The sequence below is a fragment of the Acanthochromis polyacanthus genome, chromosome 16 (genome assembly GCF_021347895.1).
Source record: "Acanthochromis polyacanthus isolate Apoly-LR-REF ecotype Palm Island chromosome 16, KAUST_Apoly_ChrSc, whole genome shotgun sequence".
Lineage (NCBI taxonomy): Eukaryota > Metazoa > Chordata > Actinopteri > Pomacentridae > Acanthochromis > Acanthochromis polyacanthus.
In genome coordinates, this window is record NC_067128.1 from 30,600,272 (window position 1) to 30,619,559 (window position 19,288).

A 19,288-nucleotide genomic window follows, 5' to 3' on the forward strand; every position below is an offset into this window, starting at 1 on the left:
GAGTCGCAAACCCCCATCAGTCAGTTAGAACTGAAGACGCCTCTTGGATGAGAGGTGGAACGCCTTGAAGGACCCACAAGAGAAGTCCAGTTGATTTCTACTGAAGCGCCTACAACTTTTCAAAATAGTTTGCGCAATATTCATTTTACGATCATGTGTAATATTTTATTTCCTGTGCAAGATTTACTGTGCAATATTTTACTTTTCAGATGCAGTACTTCAATTTAATGTGAATTATTTGAATTTCATTTGCAGAAATTCTTTGTCATGTAATATTTTGTTTTCATGTCCACTTGTCCATTTTCATGTGTCATATTTCATTACTATTTGTGCTGTAACTTTACTACCTCAGATCATTGTCAGTAATACTTACTACTTTTCTATTCTAGTCAATTTTCTGTTCATGTATTTTTATTTGAGTAATATATTGTAATTACATCTTATTGCTTTTTCATTAAAAACAGTTTCTAGAATCGTAAGAGAACTGACCTCCTTCAAACACTCACCTTTATTGTCTGAGCCCGAGTACCTACTAACAATTCCCATTATCTCTTCATGCACTTGTATTTATTTATTATGCACTACAAGATTATTGACCAATTTAATTGAAAATGTGCAAAGACAATGAAGAAATCCTGCTGTATTGTATTCTATAAAGCATTGCATTTATTCTCATGTTATGTAATTTTTGTTCTCTGATAAATATCTGGCACAGTAATTTCCTTCAGGATTAATAACATTTTGTCTTATCAAAAAGTATTAAAAGGCTTTAATTGCCATAAACAGCAATAAAAAAAAGATATTGGTGCAATTAAATTGTGAGATAATTGTGTCTGTGATTAATCTGTTTACAGAGTCCGTCGTAATCACAATACTCCAGTAGCTGAAGCCTTATTTATATAAATGGCTGACACTGTAGTCATAGCCAGTGACTGTAAACTACTGCTAGCCTCTTTAATTTACTTGAAAGGTGCTTTACCTTTGATTTAAATCTTAGTTAGCCCAGCGTAACCATTACTTTACCTTGTAAAAAAAATTAGTGGTCTACTACATAGTAGAATATTATTTAATATTTAGTGGTAGTACACTATACACAAAAATCTACCATTTATTAAAGTAAAATTAATAAAATATACTCTGGAAACTGTCTAAGATTATTTAATCTGTCTATCTATCTATTGTAGTTTTAATAATGTATGTATGTATGTATGACAGACATTGTTAATTATACATTTAGAGCAGAATAGGCTTGAAGGAATGTAAGCAATGTAATGAATGAAAAGTAGTCACAAAGATTTATTTTATTGAGAAAAACAGAGAATGCTATACATTGTATGGTGAGATGTCAATTTTTTTTTTGTTGAAAAGCACAACATCCCACGCCATGTTGCCAAAAGACAGACAGTCAAAGTGTATACATTCCTTTGGTGCTTTTTTTTTTAACCTCGGACCTATGCATGCTCTTTTCTCTTGAGGAGCTTTTTAAAAGCCAGCTTAAAATCGTCATTAAAGCTGGTGTACAGCAGGGGGTTGATGAGAGAATTGATATAACCCAGCCAAGTCAGGAAGTCCGAGATGAGCTGCGAGGGCTGGAAAACCCGCAGACCAACCAGGAGCTCTTTCATAAAGAAAGGCAGCCAGCAGATAATGAAAGCTCCCAGGATGAGGCCGAGGATCCGCGCTGCTTTCCTCTCACGTGACGTACAGATCTGGTTCTTCTCGTCCTGCCCATCCATATCAGTCTCAAAGGACGGGATGCGGATGGTGGTGTCGAGTTTGTCAGTAGCCAGCGTTGGGTCTGAGTTGGACAAGTCTGACACACAGAATGTGTGGGACACTCGACAATGGTCCACAGAGTTCTGACTGCCGATGCTGCGGCTGCTGAGGTGACGAGAAGAGCCGCGCTTCTGGTAAAGTGTTTTGGCGGCATTGTAAATCCTGTAGTATAAGATGAGAATGATGACCATTGGGATGTAAAAAGCCCCCAGCGTAGAGTAAATAGTGTATCCCAGGTGGTCGTGTTCTATGATGCACTGCTGGAGGTTGCTGCTGCTGCTGCTGCCGGACCTCTGCCTCCAGAATAAAGGAGGTATGGAGATGAAAACCGAGATGACCCAGACTGTCCCCACCATGACGCCGGCTCGGCGGGCCGACCTCTTGCGAGCATATTCGATAGCTTTGGTGATGGCCCAGTACCGGTCCAGGGCTATGACACACAGGTGCAGGATGGAGCAGGTGCAGCAGGTCATGTCCACACTCAGCCACACCTCGCACACCACCTGACCCAGCGACCACGTCTCCATGGTGATGTAGATGATGCTGATGGGCATGACGAGGAGAGCCACCAGGAAGTCGGTGACGGCCAGAGAGCAGATGAGGTAGTTGGCCGGCAGGTGGAGCTTCTTGGTCGTGCAGATGGCGATGATGACGCCGCCGTTGATGAGCGCCGTGAGAAGGGTGAGGAGGCCAAGAACGACCACCACGACCGCCATCCCGTCCGTGAACTGGACCGGTAGCGCAGTGCTGGCGGGTGGGATGGTGCAGTTGGTGATGTTGGGTGCAGTAGTGATTCCCCCTGAGTAGCTCTCCATGTCTGTCTCTGGACCCTCCCTCCCTGGAAACCCTCCCAGGGAGACACTTCTCACTCAAGTCAAAGGTCACTCTGAAACAACAAAAACAGGAAAATGGTGCATTAGAAACAAAGTGCACTTTTCAAAGTTTCGGGCTTTCCTCAATTCAACACAATGCATGCTGGGATACTTTCTTAACAGGGATCTTCTGGTAAAAGCAATAAAATGCTTGTTTTTGTGTTTGAGGATGGCAATGTTGGCTACTATGCTAACTCTTAACCCACACTTGAAATGGTCAGTGTAAATTCTCATAAAAAAAGCCATCAGCTAGATGGCCTGAAAATTCCTTCCTTTGCACTCTACAGGACCTCCTGATAAAGTTGGACTGTTTACTTACTTAAACTCGCACACAACAAAAATACTCTGTACAAAATAATCCTTTTCCAAATTTTTCAAAAATAATGCAAGAAACAGAGGTCGAAAAAGTGTGTGGCTCTACTCTCAATGCCCGACTGTCAGCTTTTCTAGCCACATTCCCTATACCCCTAAATCAAGAAGCAGTTAAAGGTGCACGGTTACAACCACCAATTTCCACATATTACAAAATCTATAAATGGAATTGTTAACCATTTTAAATCAACCTCATGCCTCAAATGCAAGAAATAGTTATCTTATTACACAACTGTTAATACTTCTTTTAATTAAACTTAAATCAATGTTGGTTTACCATGAACTGAAAGTTTTGCAATTTAATTGTTAAACATTGAGTTAAGTGCGTTTAGGCTCCTACAGTCAGATTGGAGTGACATTCGTAGTGATCAATTATGCTCCCAAGATGATAAATCCCTGTGATTTGATGATCCTTTCTATGTGATGAAAAAGTAAAAAAAAAAATTAAAAATGAGACTACGTGGTCACAGTTTGACAAGTGAGGCTGGGAAACCTGAGACAGAGATACACTTCCTTTTGCAATGTATAATATTCAATGAACAGCCGAAGATGTATTTTAACAACTGTGAAATTTCAAATTTCAAAGAGCTAACTGCCCACAGGAAAAGGAGGCAGGACATATCTTTCTACCCAAATTACCCCAACCTGAAGGACAGCGAATGACCTCGACATACACAGCACATCCATTATATATTCATTTTAATGTTGTACTAATGTTCAAAGTATTCTTCAGGTGTACTGCACAAAAATATTTCAATGCAACATTGTTTCTTGAAGCTTTAATGCCAATAAAGTCCCTCGAATTCAATTAAATGGAGAAAATAAGAGCTAAACAGAGAAGTGACAGAATGTGACAGATTCCATATGTATGCAAAACATTTCATTTACTTTAGGATCAGTTTGCCTCGTGAGCTGAATGAGTCGTCGCTTTCATTTAGCTCTAGTTCAGAGAAAGAACCCCAGGTGACACCTAGAGTCAAACATAATGCCTGTGGCTTTTTTCCCACTGTGGTCTCTGGTGTTGGTTTACTTGTCTTTTTACCAGAAAAGCACAACATCACATTCAGTATTGTGTGAAAGTGAAAGTCAGTAAAAAGTGAATGTTTAACCTCATACTTATGCATGTGAGTAGCTTTTTTATGATGTTTTCTCATGACAGCCACTGTTATCACAGTGTTTGATTGATTTTTTTGTTTGAAATTTTCAGGGCTGACTGACTTTCAAGTCATAAAGTGACAATCTGGTGTTTCTTTTTTAGCTAGTTGAGCGGTTCTTGTCATAATATAGATTACTACAGTAGCTGAATAGGACTCTGCTATACTAACGCTACACAACACAACTGATAGTATCAGTGCTTTAATGTTGGAGACAAAGCTGTCAATTGCAACTTTAAGGGATTTAAAACATGAAACACATTTTACTTTGCTTATACCTTTTCCCCATCACAACATAATTCAGTCTACCCATCCATCTATACACCGTTAAATCCTCATTAGGGTTGCTAGAGTCTATCCCAGCTGACTTAGGGTGAAGGCAGGGGACACCTGGACAGGTCACCAGTCTATTACAGGCTACATATAGACACAATCACACTTGCATTCACACCTAAGGACAATTTAGAGTTACCACTTAACCTGAGCATGTTTTTGGACTGTGGGAAGAAGCTGGAGTACCTGGAGAAACCACGCACAGGGAGAACATGCAAACTCCATGCAGAAACGTCCTGGGAAAGGACCGGGGATCTTCTAGCTGCAAGGCAAAAGTGCAGACCACCAAGCCACTGTGCATCCCCAACATAATTCCATTTCTATTATTTCATAATTTCATATATTTGGTTTTACTCAAAAATAGTAAAAATAGAGAAAAATGCTTAAATGAGTAGATATGTTTAAATATTTGACTGTTATTAACAATAAAAATAACAATAAAAATCACTTCAAATGAGATCATGAAGGAAAAAATGTATTTATAAATCACCAAATAACTTCATTTTTGAAACTGTGGTTGTCACTTATGGCTTTAATTTGAAACTTATTCCAGTTTTTTGCACCACAGGATCCAAAGAAACAAACATCCCTTTTGGTATTGAACCTCAGCAAGCGCATGTCAGCATTAGAAAGGAAAAAAGGCGAGAAGCACACAGACAGGCATGACCTATAGCACGCTTCCACATCTAGATCAAACCATGGACACTGCGGTTATGCAGTGCAAAAAGTCTGGTTATTTGGATTTGTTAACCACTTAGAAACACAGATGTCCTGTGCAACCATGGCAGTGAATCTCACTGGAGTAACTATGTGGAAGTTATTCCTGCAGAAATCAGGTGCTGTAATTGGCAGCTGGAGGGCGCCCTCATCCAGGGTGCCAACCTGACGGTTTGAAATTAAATATATATCTATAATCAGTCCAACTAATTTCACGCCATGATGGACTCATGCAAATGGTTTATTGACAACACTGTTATTGTCTTTGATTTCACACTGCAGTGGAAGTGCAGTTTAGTTCTATCAATACAGGAACTGATGTGGCAGCCAGAAGTTTAATAAGAGATGGATCCGTTTTCTGGATGTGTGGGTGCACAAATGAATTAATGAGCCGCATACATAAAAAAAAACAAAAAAAACAGAGACTGGAACACAACACTACGGTCAGCTAGTTTCCCCCTCAGATTGCTTGGTAAAAGCTTCCCCATCAGTCAGTTTCACACCACTGATCACTTACACATGTCACTTATGCTGTAGGGAGTGAATGATGCAGCCAGAAGAGGCGTAAAACCTCAAACAGATAATACTATGTGGTGTGTAAAATCTTTGACCCTAACATCAGAATGTTCTGGATATAAATTCAAAACAAACACATCATTTAGTCTGACCCAAAATTGAGATCAGAAACCAAATCTCTCTCTCTGTGATGTCCAAGTTAATTTAACAACACTGTCTTTTATTTTGGAAATTCCATTTTTTTTCATCACCACCATCTGACTAAAGCTGTTATATTTAATTTCCAATACAGCTTGCACAAGACAATTACATAAAACTGACAAATTATAAACTCTGTAGCTCTTATGATGGAAAAAGTGAAAGCAAGTAAATTCATATTCTAACAGAAATATCAGACAAAGTGAATAGAACCTTCAGAAAAAGAAGAGCAAGTATGTTTTGAGAAGTGATTTATAAGATATTGCTGTTTGACTTTGGCTCTGTCCTTTCTGGAACAGATAAAAGACCTCTCAGGCTACTGTACACTTTTGTATATAAGCTCATATTGTGCTCAAAGGTCAAGAGTATAACCAAAGAGGCCACCAAAAGGTTATCTAGAAGATCTTAAAACTGTTTCTGAAATACTGAGATGCCAAATCAGCCTTAAAATATGACTCTGGAACTATTTTGCTCCTAAAACTTGATTGTATCTATTATTTAAGTGCAATCCCATTTCGAGAAGTTGCAGAGCATGGTACTCCACTTTTCTACAATGAAGAGGCTCCCAGTACGACAAGGATATAATGGACTCAGCATTGTCGAACTTCAGATGTTGCAATTTTCAGAATGCTCGAGGTGTCTTTAAAGCCTAGAGCTCAAGGTTGCGGAGCTTAACTCGCCGGATTTTGTGGTGTCATTTTAGGTGGAAATTCCATAAAGTCGTATAATCGTTATGTGGAGAAAAGTTTGAAGTAACAGAAAGAGAGATTTGCTGAGTCCACAAAGGCCCTAAAAGTAGTTTAATTGTCATTATGGCTTATGGCTGTCAGTGTGTCCAGCTTTGTGTTTAACAAAGAGGCTGCTAGTAGTATTTTGGTCATGTAAACATCAGTCATTAGTGATGACACATCATTAAACTGACCTTATCGTCGCGGCTGCATTGTGTTTTCATCCGAGTTAAAGACACAACCTCGTCTACACCGGTCCCATTACTCTTCCAGGTACAAACATGTCACTTCTTGTTCTCGGATTAGGTGGCAGATTTGATTAATGACAGATATTACCTGGGTCATTGAAGTTTTGTGGTCTCTTGCAAAGTCAGTGGAGTCATTAGAGAATTAACTGTGACTTTTTTCATATAAATGGTAAATCGGTTCTGTGAGTTACAGTAAAAACCCATGACCATGGCACAACAGGGATACATTACATCAACGTTAGATAAAAAACAATTTGTTACAAATGTGTTATTCCAAGGTAAACCTTTGAACCCAAAACAGCTGTCACATTTTCATTCACTGCAATATAAAGTGCTACACCTCTATGGAAACAGCACAACCATGGCCAGAAGCAGTGAGTGTCCTCTGCTTAGTAAAACCAAGTTATAATTTCACAAATCATTAAAAGAAGAGGTGAAAGTTGACTGTCTTTGACTATTTATCTTACAAAAGCTGATAATAAACCAAGAGTTAACACTAAACTTTTTTTTTCCAAATGCTAATTATCTGCTCTGTGCAAACACAGCCTGCAGTTCAGCCTAGGTCAGCCAAAAGTTCCCTGAATGTTTGTCACGTAACTGTTGATCCCAGCTGAGACTAATGACTTCTCAGCTGCACCAAGCAGCAAATAATTCTTGGTTTATTTATTACTCTGTCAAGGAGGTGGAGCCTCGGTGGAGTTATATGACGATCGCTGTTGGTTTGTCTGTTTGTCTGTCTGTTAGCAACATTACTCAAAAATGGATTAGTGGATTTGGATGAAATTTTCAGGGAAGGTCAGAAATGACACAGGGACCGGTTAATTATATTGTGGCAGTGATGCGGCTTATAGTCTGGATCCACAGATTTTTTAAAGGTTTCAGCCGTCGGAAATGATACAACCACTGAGCAGGCTTGACGGAGTACTGTGCTCTCTGAGTGCTTTTCTTGTTTATTTTTGTTACTGAATTGGTTAAAGAAATGGATTTAGTTCAAACTGTTCAGGGTTTTTTTTTTTTTTTAATTTGGTAAATACTGTGATTTTTAAGCTTAGATTCGCATAAGTTTCTGTTTTAACAGACTTTGGCTCTTTTAAACTGTGAAAATCTGGTGACTTTTTAAAAAGACTACAAACATTTTAAATTTGCAGATGGGCCTAAAGCTATTTTAAAGGTTCTGTAAACTGAAAACAAATGTCAAGCACCCATAAAATATCACAACAGCAAACATGTAATAAATGGAGTAACATACAAAACATGGTAAGATTCTTAAATCCAGAAGAAGGAGTTTAGTTTTTTGTGGTTTAGATATATGCACTCTGAAACAATCCTATTAAATTCTGTTTCTAAAACAATGTTGTGTGGCTCATTTATGTGTTTTTAATTTTGAGTTCATTTTTGTTTTTGAACTTAAATGTTTGCACCATCTTTGCTGCTGTAACACTGTAATTTCCCCACTGTGGGATTAGTAAAGGTTTAGCTTATTGTGCTGATGGATGAACTGACCTTATCAATACCTGTTCATCCATCCATGATACAGATGGAAAGACACACATATCTATCTATCCATCATCTATCATGGATGGAGTGACATAGATAATATCCATATCTATCATCTATGCATCAATCGGTCCATCCATAACAGACTGACGGTTAGATAAAGGATGAAGAGCTGTGTGGATACTGGATGAAAATTGGCCGTTATTTTACAGATTCTGTTTTTCTGTTCAATGACAAACAACAAAAATCACAGACAAAAAGTAAAATTTAACCGTTAATCATAAAAACAGGCCAAAGCTGAGAAATTGACATCCATATAAATATCTGTATTTTTAAAAAAGGTAATTGGCTCTTTTATGTTTGATCATAAAATCACACTTGTTCTACTGTGTTTAAATAATCAAAACATAATTTTAGAAAGAAAATCATGCAAATGAATGAATAAAAAATGGTTTAAGATTTGTCATGTTAGGATCTGTTATTTTAGGGATCTTTCCTCTTTTGTTAAATTAGAAGTAATATTTAGTAAAATCACAGTGGGAAAAAAAATCAATTTACACAATGACTGCAAAGACCAAAAGGGGAAAAAATAGACCAAAAATCTACATTTTCAAAATAAACTATTTCTCTTTCACAATATGTGACTGTAAAACTAGTCAGTTTTACTGTGTTAAAAAAATAGTGTTTTTTAACAGATATTTGCTGTTACTTTTACTGTTTATATGTCACTTTTTTCCATTGGCATTGCATCATTTTTAACAGATTGCTTGTTTCTGGACACATTTACTGTCAGATTACCATAGATTTTTACATTTTTTTTACAAGGTAGCTCAAACTGTATTAAATTTATTGTGTACAAGTTGGAACCCTTGCTACTTTCTTTGAAACTGTAGAAAAAACCCTGAGTTCTTGAAAGAAACGTGAAGAGTTTATTCGTTGCAATGGCGTGTGTGTTGCTTCTATAACAACACTACAAATCTTGCTGAAATAATTTTAAACTATTTTGTCAAAACCCAAATGCATCAGGTCTGGTCGAACAACACGTTAGACAGCAGAAGAAGCGTGGTTTTCAAATATGACATGCCCAGTTGCCAGAAAAATGTCGCCGACACACAAAAACACGGTTTGGCTTTTCTCTGTAACGACAAAAAGGCCTTGACAGTCTGGCAGACCTTTGTTTAGTTGTTGTCACTTTCAGCTTCTATAAAAGAAACACCTCCTTTCTTTGTGAGACCCAAGCAGCAGGTTCTCAGACATGTTTGTGCATGAATACTAAGACTTATTCACTCTCCAACAGACGCTCATTCAACTGACTACTGAGCGGTTATTCAATGCTCAAGCTCATCTCCCACCTTTCCGAATCCAACACCTTCCTGCTGAAACTCCCCGAGGGACCGAGACGGATGCTGGGTGGGCCGGAGCAGCTAACCGAGTGGTGACTGTCACTGATAACAATAGCTCACGGGGAGCTGTCACGATGGACACAGCTGACCGCTTCTCCTGTACGACCAGACATCAGCAGAACCAATAATCACAGACAGGTGGGCCAGAACAGCAGCATGCTGTGAAAACATCCAGGTCCTCAGGGAAAAACTCACCGACAGGAGCCTGATTCAGACACAGGTACAAGAAATAAACGCTTTACCTGGTTTGAACTACGTAATCTTAAATCTCAAGGCATCAAACACTTTCTAAAAAACTAAATTTTATCATAGAGGTTGGATCAATCAAATCACTCCATTCATGGTAGAATACACTCAAGCCAGAAATTATGCATACCCCTAGCAAATTTGACTTAAAGTTACTTTTAAATATAAATAAAAGCTGAGAATTTTTTTCCCCCACAAAGATGCCTCTTGTATTTCATCTTATTATCTTTTGGGAAACACTTGTGTCATTTCCCATCAAAAACAAACTTGCTGGTTGAATAAAAGTAACTTTAGTCAAAATTTGCTAGTAGTATGAATAATTTCGGGCTTGACTGTATATCTGCTGGACTTGAATTTGCTACACCAAGTTTTGGAAAATAAAAAAAAAAGATGATTAAGAGTCATCTGCTACATTTAGAAGGTGTCATGCTAACCTAACTGAAAATATGAATCGTCTTTAATTGTGAAAATTGGGGGTTAAAATTTTGCTTCTATTCCAGGGAGGCATGCACAGAAATAATATGTTTGTGGCATTGTCTCATCAAAATGGCAGAAAACATAATAATAAATAAATAAACTACTGTTCAAAAGCTTAAAATAAAAACTTTTTTTTTCAATGAAGATAACAAATTAATCAGAAAAAGACATTGTTAATGTGGTAAATAACTATTCTAGCTGGAAACGGCTGATTTTTTTATGGAATATCTCCATAGGGGTACAGAGGAACATTTCCAGCAACCATCACTCCTGTGTTCTAAAGCTACATTGTGTTAGCTACCCGAATATGCATCTGAATATTCGGTTGTGAAGGTGGTATCCAAATATTCATTTTAAGAATATTCGAAACCCCCCTCTGTAATGCTCATTTTGATTAAAAGTAAGTGTCGCTTTTGCTCATCAATCTACACTTAGTAACCTATAATGACAAAGAGAATACAAGGGTTTTTTTGGCAGTTTTACAAAAAATACTAACATTCTGATGTTGATGGAAGCTCATATGTAACAAAAAAAATTCAGAAAGGGAGGCACCTGTATAAGGCTGCATACAAAACCAAAAACCAAGCCAAAAAGTCCAAGAACTCTCTGTATACCTCAGTGATAAAACTGTGACAGGACGTAGATTAGATGCTGGAAGGACAACTATCTCAGCGGCTCTCCGTCAATCTGATCCTCATAGTGCAGCAGACAGACGATATGACAGGTCATCCTGCTTAGAACGGGATGACCTTTAAATGCCAAACAGCACTGAAAGATCTCTAAGACCTGTCTGGTCAGATGAAGCAAAAAGTGAAATCGTTTGGCAGAAATGAATGGACAGAAATGAATGGACTATACTACGTCAGCTGAACTGCAGACACTATAATGACGCAAGTCTATGAAGCATGGTGGTGGCAGCATCATGTCACAGAGATGCTTTTGAGCAACAGGAGGAAAGATAATTGCAATAAAATACAAGGAGGTTCTTGAAGAAAACTTGCTCCAAAGTGAATGCAAAATTATCGGGTATTGAGTACAGATTGGTGAATAGGATGTGTTAATTTACCCCTGTTTAAAAGTGAATCTACAACATAACAAAATGCAAAAATGTGATGGAGTCTCAATACTTTCTGAATCCACCGTGGTTCAGTTTGAGACAAAAGATTTCTGTCTCGAAGATAAATGAAAAAAAAGGTTTCTACCTTAAAATAAATTAGTACATGCTGCATATGACAGCAATGCTGGAAAATTAGGAAGAAATGTACATGAGTATCTTTGATTTATAATTCCAGCCTGTGGTCTTTTGTGTTGGTGTTGTAAATTTCACCTCATCTTTAATTTTAGGTTGCAAATCATCCTCTTCCTTCTGATAATCGCTCAACCAACCAGTCTGTATCAGAATCACATCATCTGACGTTAAAAGTATAATCTTACGTAATTCTCCACAACACACACATACAAAAAAGGAAAATAAGCATAATATGTTGATGTTGTCCAACAGAGAGCAGCACAGGCCTGCTAATTCTAAACGCAAAGCATTGTCATTAGTTTTCATGAGGAAGTATGAGTCAGCTTTTTCTTTTGTGGGATGGAGACGAACTGTCAGCGTTAGAAAGAAAAACAACTGTCTAATCACAGCCTGGAGACATGACCATGGGTGGGGTTTAGCATCGCCGATGACAGCTCTGATGGACCATGTCGGCACTGAAAATACTAAAAAAAATGGAGCAAATCGCAGACATTACAAGAAACAAAGCTTTACATAAAGACCAAATGTGAACACTTGTTCCTTTTGTGACCATGCATTTACAATCTGAATGGGTCATTTTGACTGAGATTTGTCACTGATACTGTTTTTTTAATGACAGTCACTCTTCGTCAACATTTTTTCATGGTGCAGCTTTGATGCATTATCCGGCGGAAAGATGACACTGCCATCAAAAACAATACCGTGGGGAATTCCTAAGAAGGTGTGTATGTGGTTACTAAGACTGTTCAAGCAGGTGGTGTGTGTCGCAACAACAGCAGAACATTGAACTGTAAGAAGATGACGAATGTTTTCACTTCACCTGCCAGCGGTTGTAATGTTGTGGATGATGTACAACAAACCATTCAACATCTCATGGTCTCTCTTTGCACATCTTTACTCATGGTGGATTCAGTTCTATCTGCAGTTTCCCTGCACCTCTGTGAAAACAGCAACTATGACAACTATGGCAAGAAGAATTCCAAAAAATTCTTCTGTACACATTTATGAACGCTTGAATCATAAAAAAGAAAATCTGAAACTTGAGATTCTTTATTCATTGAACAACACTTGAAAACACCTACTTCTAATTTTAGTTTCTTGACATACTTGCCTCCTCTCTGCGTTCTGTTTACACAGCCTGCAGTTCAACCCAGTACAGGGGGTCCTCGACTTAAGTTAGAGTTTCGTTTATACAGATTGATGCAAGTCGATTTAAGCTTTAAGTCGGAATGTAAATACAGCAGTTACGTGCATAACAATATTGATCAGTTCCTCATAAAAGACATGAATACCAATGATCAACAATCATGTTATGTTCCACTGTTTTTACAACTTGGTCTAATAATGCTGCCGATATTTGTCTGTGTTTCACCCTTTTCCGAGCGTTTTATTAAATCTAATTTCACTTCAGTGGTGTGTCGCCCTTGAGGCAGAATTATCGATGTACTTTTATTTTGAAAAAGCATTTAGTTTGAAGTTGTCTGTTAACAGTTGTCAATTTCTGTCCGCTATTTTGATGTTTAGCTTTACACATGTACGTGCTTTTCTGGCCACTGAGGCATTGTCATAAGTAATTAACTTTGTTTTTGGACTTACTGGTTACGTTAAAAGAATTTATTTGCATTAATCTGTGTTGTTTTGTTCTGTTTTTGTTGATTTTTTCACTATGTTTGTAATGTGTATCAAGAGTAATGAATTCAAGTTTGCTGATGACTCATTTTGCAAGCACGAATTTAACTAGTTGGATAGCTGCAGCTTTCACCATTTTCTTTACCATCAGAAGAGTCTGACTTACGCTTGGGAGCCATAATGAAGAGCAAAAAGTTAGAGAATGCAGCACAATCCAAGGTGGTTTACATGTGGAGAATGTAAAATAAGCAGTCTTAGAGCGCCACGTGACAATGTATTCATCCGCTCTGCACACCATGTAGTTCCACGTAACCAGTTCCAACATAATGACGAAATGCTGTAGGTTGAGGACGTCATAAACTGACGACGTCGTAAAGTGAGGACCTCCGGTATAGGCAATAAAGTCCCTAAACCTTTGCTACATAATAGTGGGTTAAAGCTGAGTTACTAACGCAACAGAACTTTCTGTCAAAGGTACATTTTTGGTGAATTTTAAAATGAAAACAAACTTTCTATTTTGATGAAATATCATGATTTTCAGATGTGATGCGATTAATTTTCTCTACGAAACTGCATGCCAAACGTTATTAACTCAAGAATTAATAAAGATATAAAAACTTAATGATGATTTTTTCTGTTTATACAGTTTCTGGCTTTGATAAATTATACTAAATTGAGGATTTTTAAAAAAAAGAAATAACATGCTTTTCAAACCTACCGCAGGTTTTAGGGTTGAGAGGATTCATACAAATTGAATGGCTGTGTTCAGGTAGGAGAGTGAGACGTCCACTAATCAAAGGATTAGTTGCGCTCTTGTCCGACATGTTCCCAGCTCTTAGAAATTGTATATTCAAAAATCTAACAAGGGATGCAAAATCCTGTGAGATATTCAAACATTCTATCAAAACACTACACAAAAGTGAGATGTTTTCATGAATGGACAAACGTTCCGGATGCAATTTTCTCAACAGCACCTGCAGCACAGTCTCCTCATTGTGCATGTCATGATTAGGTTTCACTGCTTGGCAGAGTTGAGAGGATGAAGTGGAAAAAAAAAAAAAAAACTTCTCAGCTGAATCCAAGATGAGTCATCAGTGACTTATCTCTAGAAGTACAATTCAGCGGGAGAGCTGTGTGGAGGTGTGCGCTTCCTGCTGTCTTAATGCTAAAATGACTCTCGTTGTTGTAACTTCAGACATGGGCTGTGTCCCAGAGCGCTCTCACTCCTCCTCCACCTCCAGTTTGTGACTCGGAGTAGACCAGATAGAGTGGGGAGCGGGCGGCGGGGAATATTTTAAAACAATTTATTTGCTCCATCATAAAATCTGTTATTGATGAAGTAGCACTTATTAACCAAAACAATCATGAGCCCAGAATGCGACTCATCAAGGCCGAGCGAAGTTTTCACGCACTGCCCTTATTAGTTTGAAGCTGCCGGCCTCAGTTAGTGATGCTAAAATTTAGATAACAGCCACTGTGATTAGAAAATTGCCTGCATGTTTTTTTTTCCTGATGATGGACGACTTCAAGAGTTGGGGAGGATAAAAGGAAAGAGAGGTGGTAAAACAGATGAGATGAGATGGAAGAAGCCTAAGGAAAAAAAAGATGATATCAGAGGTAACGAGGAGGAAGTGGATGAGGGAGAAAGGGGGAACATAGAGGCGATTGGGCCAAGCTAGAAGATGAAATAGCAGCAAATAAAAGGAGATGGCAGCTGGTCAAATGATGAGAAATTGAGGGAAACAACAAAATGCAGAAGTCAATAAAATCAATGAGTTCATACATAAAAACAAGGGTGATTTCTTCCTGAAGAGCTGAGATAAAAACTGCTTTCATCTGGAAAATTTCTACCATCAGTCATTCTGGTCAACCTTTGTTAGGCCGCTCTCCTCTCAGCTCCTCTGAGCTCCAGTCAGACAGCTGATTCTGAGGACAGACATGCCTAATGGAGGTGGAAGTCTGCGCGGATCGAATGGATCAAAAGCTTCAGCGCTCATATTGCTTTCAATGCAGGTTTCCATTAAGTCACAAAACAAAATTCAGGACTAGTCAAGGCCAGCAGCACAGAAAGATCTTTGCTTTTCCACAAAGAAAGAAAACTGTTAGATGACTTACTCGTTCTATAATCTAATCAGTCAATAATGAGGCAACAGCGTCGCATCAATTCACGCAGATACGTGCAAAGAGACAAGTTCATATTAAACATCAGAATGTGGAAAAAAAAATTGCTATAAGAATGGAGTTTACTCAGACTACACAGAAATCTGTCAGTGAAGAGCTGTTCTGTTAATGGAGACACCTTGTTGATGAGGTCAGAGGACTGGTTTCATCCTACAGAACGGAGAGGGTAACTCAGGTAGCTACTCTTTACACCAAAACAAAGTGGATGGCCCACAACCTCAGAAGACCACACTGGGTCACTCTTTAGAAATGACGCTGCATTGAGCACAGGCTGTATAAAACTGAATGGTTAAAGACGGAAAAATGTACAGTGGACTGATAAATCTCCATTTCTGCCGAGGCATGGGTTCACAAGTTTGCGGTAACAGCATGGATCTATGGACCCAACCAACCTTCTTTCAACCATTCAGACTCATGCTGGTGGTGTAATAGTGTCAGGATTGCTTTCTTGTTGCACTTTGTACATCTAAATACCAGTCAATCATGATTTGAATTCCCCAGCCTATGTACATAACTTCAAACCACAGTTTACCATCATGCAACTGCTACTCTCTGCGTTACCAAGAAACAAAGCAGTTTCAGCTTTTAAAACTGGTAAAGGCACTGTAAAGGTGAATCTGGATTGGTAGCTTGACTGACCAGTATGGTATAAGCAGAGAAGTCGCAGATTTTAGTCATGCAGGAAGACTGATTAAAATCACTAACTGATTATAAATAGGAACAAACCCTTCACGGTGTCACCTCATAGGCTTCCTGAAGAGCTGTTTTGTGTGAAGCTCAGTGTGGTAGCTCTGACGGTGGCCATCTTGGTAGTACCTGACTCCCAGCTAATACAAAAATCTGATGTAGAGCGTAACTGGACCTATAAATATCGCTGGTCCGTTGATTGTCTTGAAGCGGTCACAGCCTTATTTATGCATAACTTTAAAACTGAAAATAATATGAATGAGAAAATGATCTAAAATAATGCATCTCCCCCTACACTTGCCATGAATATAGGGATCAAAACTGTTTTTGTACCAGTCGGGTAGAATTGGACATTATGTCACCGAGCTCTCTGGGGATTGACTTGCTTTTGGTGTCAGTCTCAAGTGGCCATTTGAGGAACTGCAGCTTTTGACACTTGCTTAATTTTTCAGCCCAAGTGGTTGCTGCTTGATTAAAATTCAAACCTAACAGGCACTCCGGTAGCTCAGCTGATTGAGTGGGTGACCTATAAACAAGGGCTATAGTCCCAGATGCAAATCTGACCCATGGCCACTTGCTACAGGTCTTTTCTCTCCGTCTCTCTCCGATATAATAAAGACCAAAAAAAAAAAAGTAAAATTTAAAAATTTCTATCCTGACATCATTAAGATGCTGTGCATGGTTAACAAAACTGTACAATGTCTGCACAGCTTTCAAAGCTATCTCAGAATTGCAGTTGTTGATGGAGAACAGCTTCTGCACTACAAATTTTGCTGCAAGAATACAGGTATATATAGGCTTCTGACAGAAGCTGTGTGGCTTACGGGTCATATTAAACCAAGGAAATTTCACAATAAGTCAAACATTGCATACCAATTCTCTCAAGCCAAATACACATGCTGTTGCATTCCTATAAACTCCAATGCTATCCCCCTTTCTGTCCCTACCTCTCCCCCAACTCTCTGCTACGGTGGACACAACCAAGCATCAGCGGTGAAATTACACCATGAAATGATATTTGTATAGAAACATTAAAACAATCCTTAATCAGTGCAGCTCAGTGATATTTTTTTCCACGAAAACTGCAACCCTCAAGGAAAACACGACGGATATTAGAATGTGGGTGGACCATTCCTTCTCCAGGCCATGCCATAACCTCTCTTCTGTCATGGATGTGGATAATCCCATGTGACAGGCAGCGCTCCAGAAACCAGAGACCCTGAGGGAGGAGATACAGTAGCTGGCCTACGTCTGAAACACTGACCACCCTCAGGAATCAGACATAGACGTGAAATTTGGGACAGACAAACATCAAAAGACTGTTTTAAATCAGATTGTGTATACCATTGTCTTATTTCCCCCAGAATAGGATGAAGCTCATTTTTTATTCCGAGGGCCACAAGGCTCTCGCTAAGCATGAAATTGGTCGTGATTACAGAAGCCTTCTGTTGTGCAAGGTTGCCAACTCTCTTGCTTTTTGTCATGAGACTCCCGCTGTCAGGCTCAGTCTCACACTCTCACACTTCCTGGACAAATCTCACACCATATAAGAGGAAGACCTAAAGCCAAAACTTTAAGAAAAATACACAGGAGTTATATGTGTTAGAACACTGTATGCAGTTTCTGAACTAAAAGAGTAGAAATATTGCAGTTTGTATGACTTTGGTTGACAGAGGTGCACACACACAATTCTATAAAGTCACAAAACACACTACATGAATATAGGTATTCCTCATTCACTTTAACTATTTCACATCTTACTAATAAATAGTCTTGAAGCAAAAAGTCTATTTTTTTTCCCTCTGAGACATAGTGGAGTTAGAAAGATGTAGAAGGCGGCATGAAAGAAAATACTCCAGATCCTCAGAGCTGTGCTTAAGTACAGTCCTTGAGTACATTTACTTAGTTACATTCCAACTCTGTAGAAACCAGTCTGTTCTGAACAGATTTGTTTAAATGAGTGCTCAACTAGTCTAATATAAATTGAAATGTTTGAGAAAATACAACCTTTGATATGATTAGGGCAAGTAACTGAAGTTTGGCAACTCTGGTTGTGCTTCTGAGTAGTTGACCTGTCCAAGATGAAAGACTAGACTATTCTCAAACTAATGCAAGCATCTATGTCCCCCTCTGGGCTTTTTGTAATACTTTCTGTCATCTTATTTCCTCTAAAATCATCATCAGGCCAACAGTTCATCCAGTACTTTGGTTTATGACCAAATACCAGTAAAACTTCTAACATTCCCATCAGCCTCAGCTGGATTCAGCATGTTGCTAATAACTGAGTAAGGGCATGCTAACACGGTTAATTTAACACCTGTTAAAAATCAGTTATGCTGACTTTATATTTGCATCTAACTAAAATCACAGCAGAGCCTCAACAGAGCTCCTCAGAACTAATAGAACAGCTGTAGATTTTAAAGGACACCACACATGGATTGTATCACTCTAGGAACTCACTGCATTTAGAATGTCCACATAGATAAGACATACAGTCAAATCATGAATATTTGGACATTGAAACAATTTTCAACATTTCAGCTCTGTACAAAACCACAACAGATCTGAAATTAAACCATCAAAGAACCATATTTAGAAGTTTTTTCCCCATGAAAAGAATCTATTCTTATCTTAAAATTGCTTAGATGCATCTCTACAAACTTACTTCATCTATAAGGCACAGACCTATGAAGTCCCTGCTTCTCTTTACACCTCCCTCTCTCTACTGGCTACACCTTGAGCACACCAGCTCACTCATGACTCAAGTTGTAATTTTGCAGTAATTCATATGTACATACTCAGGTCGGAAACCAATTCAGAAGACGAACAGTGATAGAGAAAGCACCAACTTGCAAATTGTCAAGTTTGCTTCCTTTGGTTTGCTATGCATTGAGCCTCAGATGTCTGATTTCTGTGTTTTGAGACTGTCATTAGTACACAGTGCTGCAGTTTCAAGATGGAGATGCTCAGCTGTGGCACTGACTGCATATTTTGCTCATGATGTG

At 38.5% G+C, this 19,288-nt stretch overlaps 1 protein-coding gene across 1 annotated transcript in view; it reads right to left on the minus strand.

Annotated features, from left to right (window-relative positions):
• Window positions 1-1,276: 1,276 nt before the first annotated feature.
• LOC110963198 (5-hydroxytryptamine receptor 1E) overlaps window positions 1,277-19,288 on the minus strand; it is a 40,754-nt gene continuing 22,742 nt past the window's right edge. The window contains exon 2 of the mRNA XM_022211431.2: window positions 1,277-2,662. Coding sequence (XP_022067123.1) covers window positions 1,452-2,591 — 1,140 coding nt within the window. The 5' untranslated portion in view covers window positions 2,592-2,662 and the 3' untranslated portion in view covers window positions 1,277-1,451. The remainder of the gene's footprint in view (window positions 2,663-19,288) is intronic.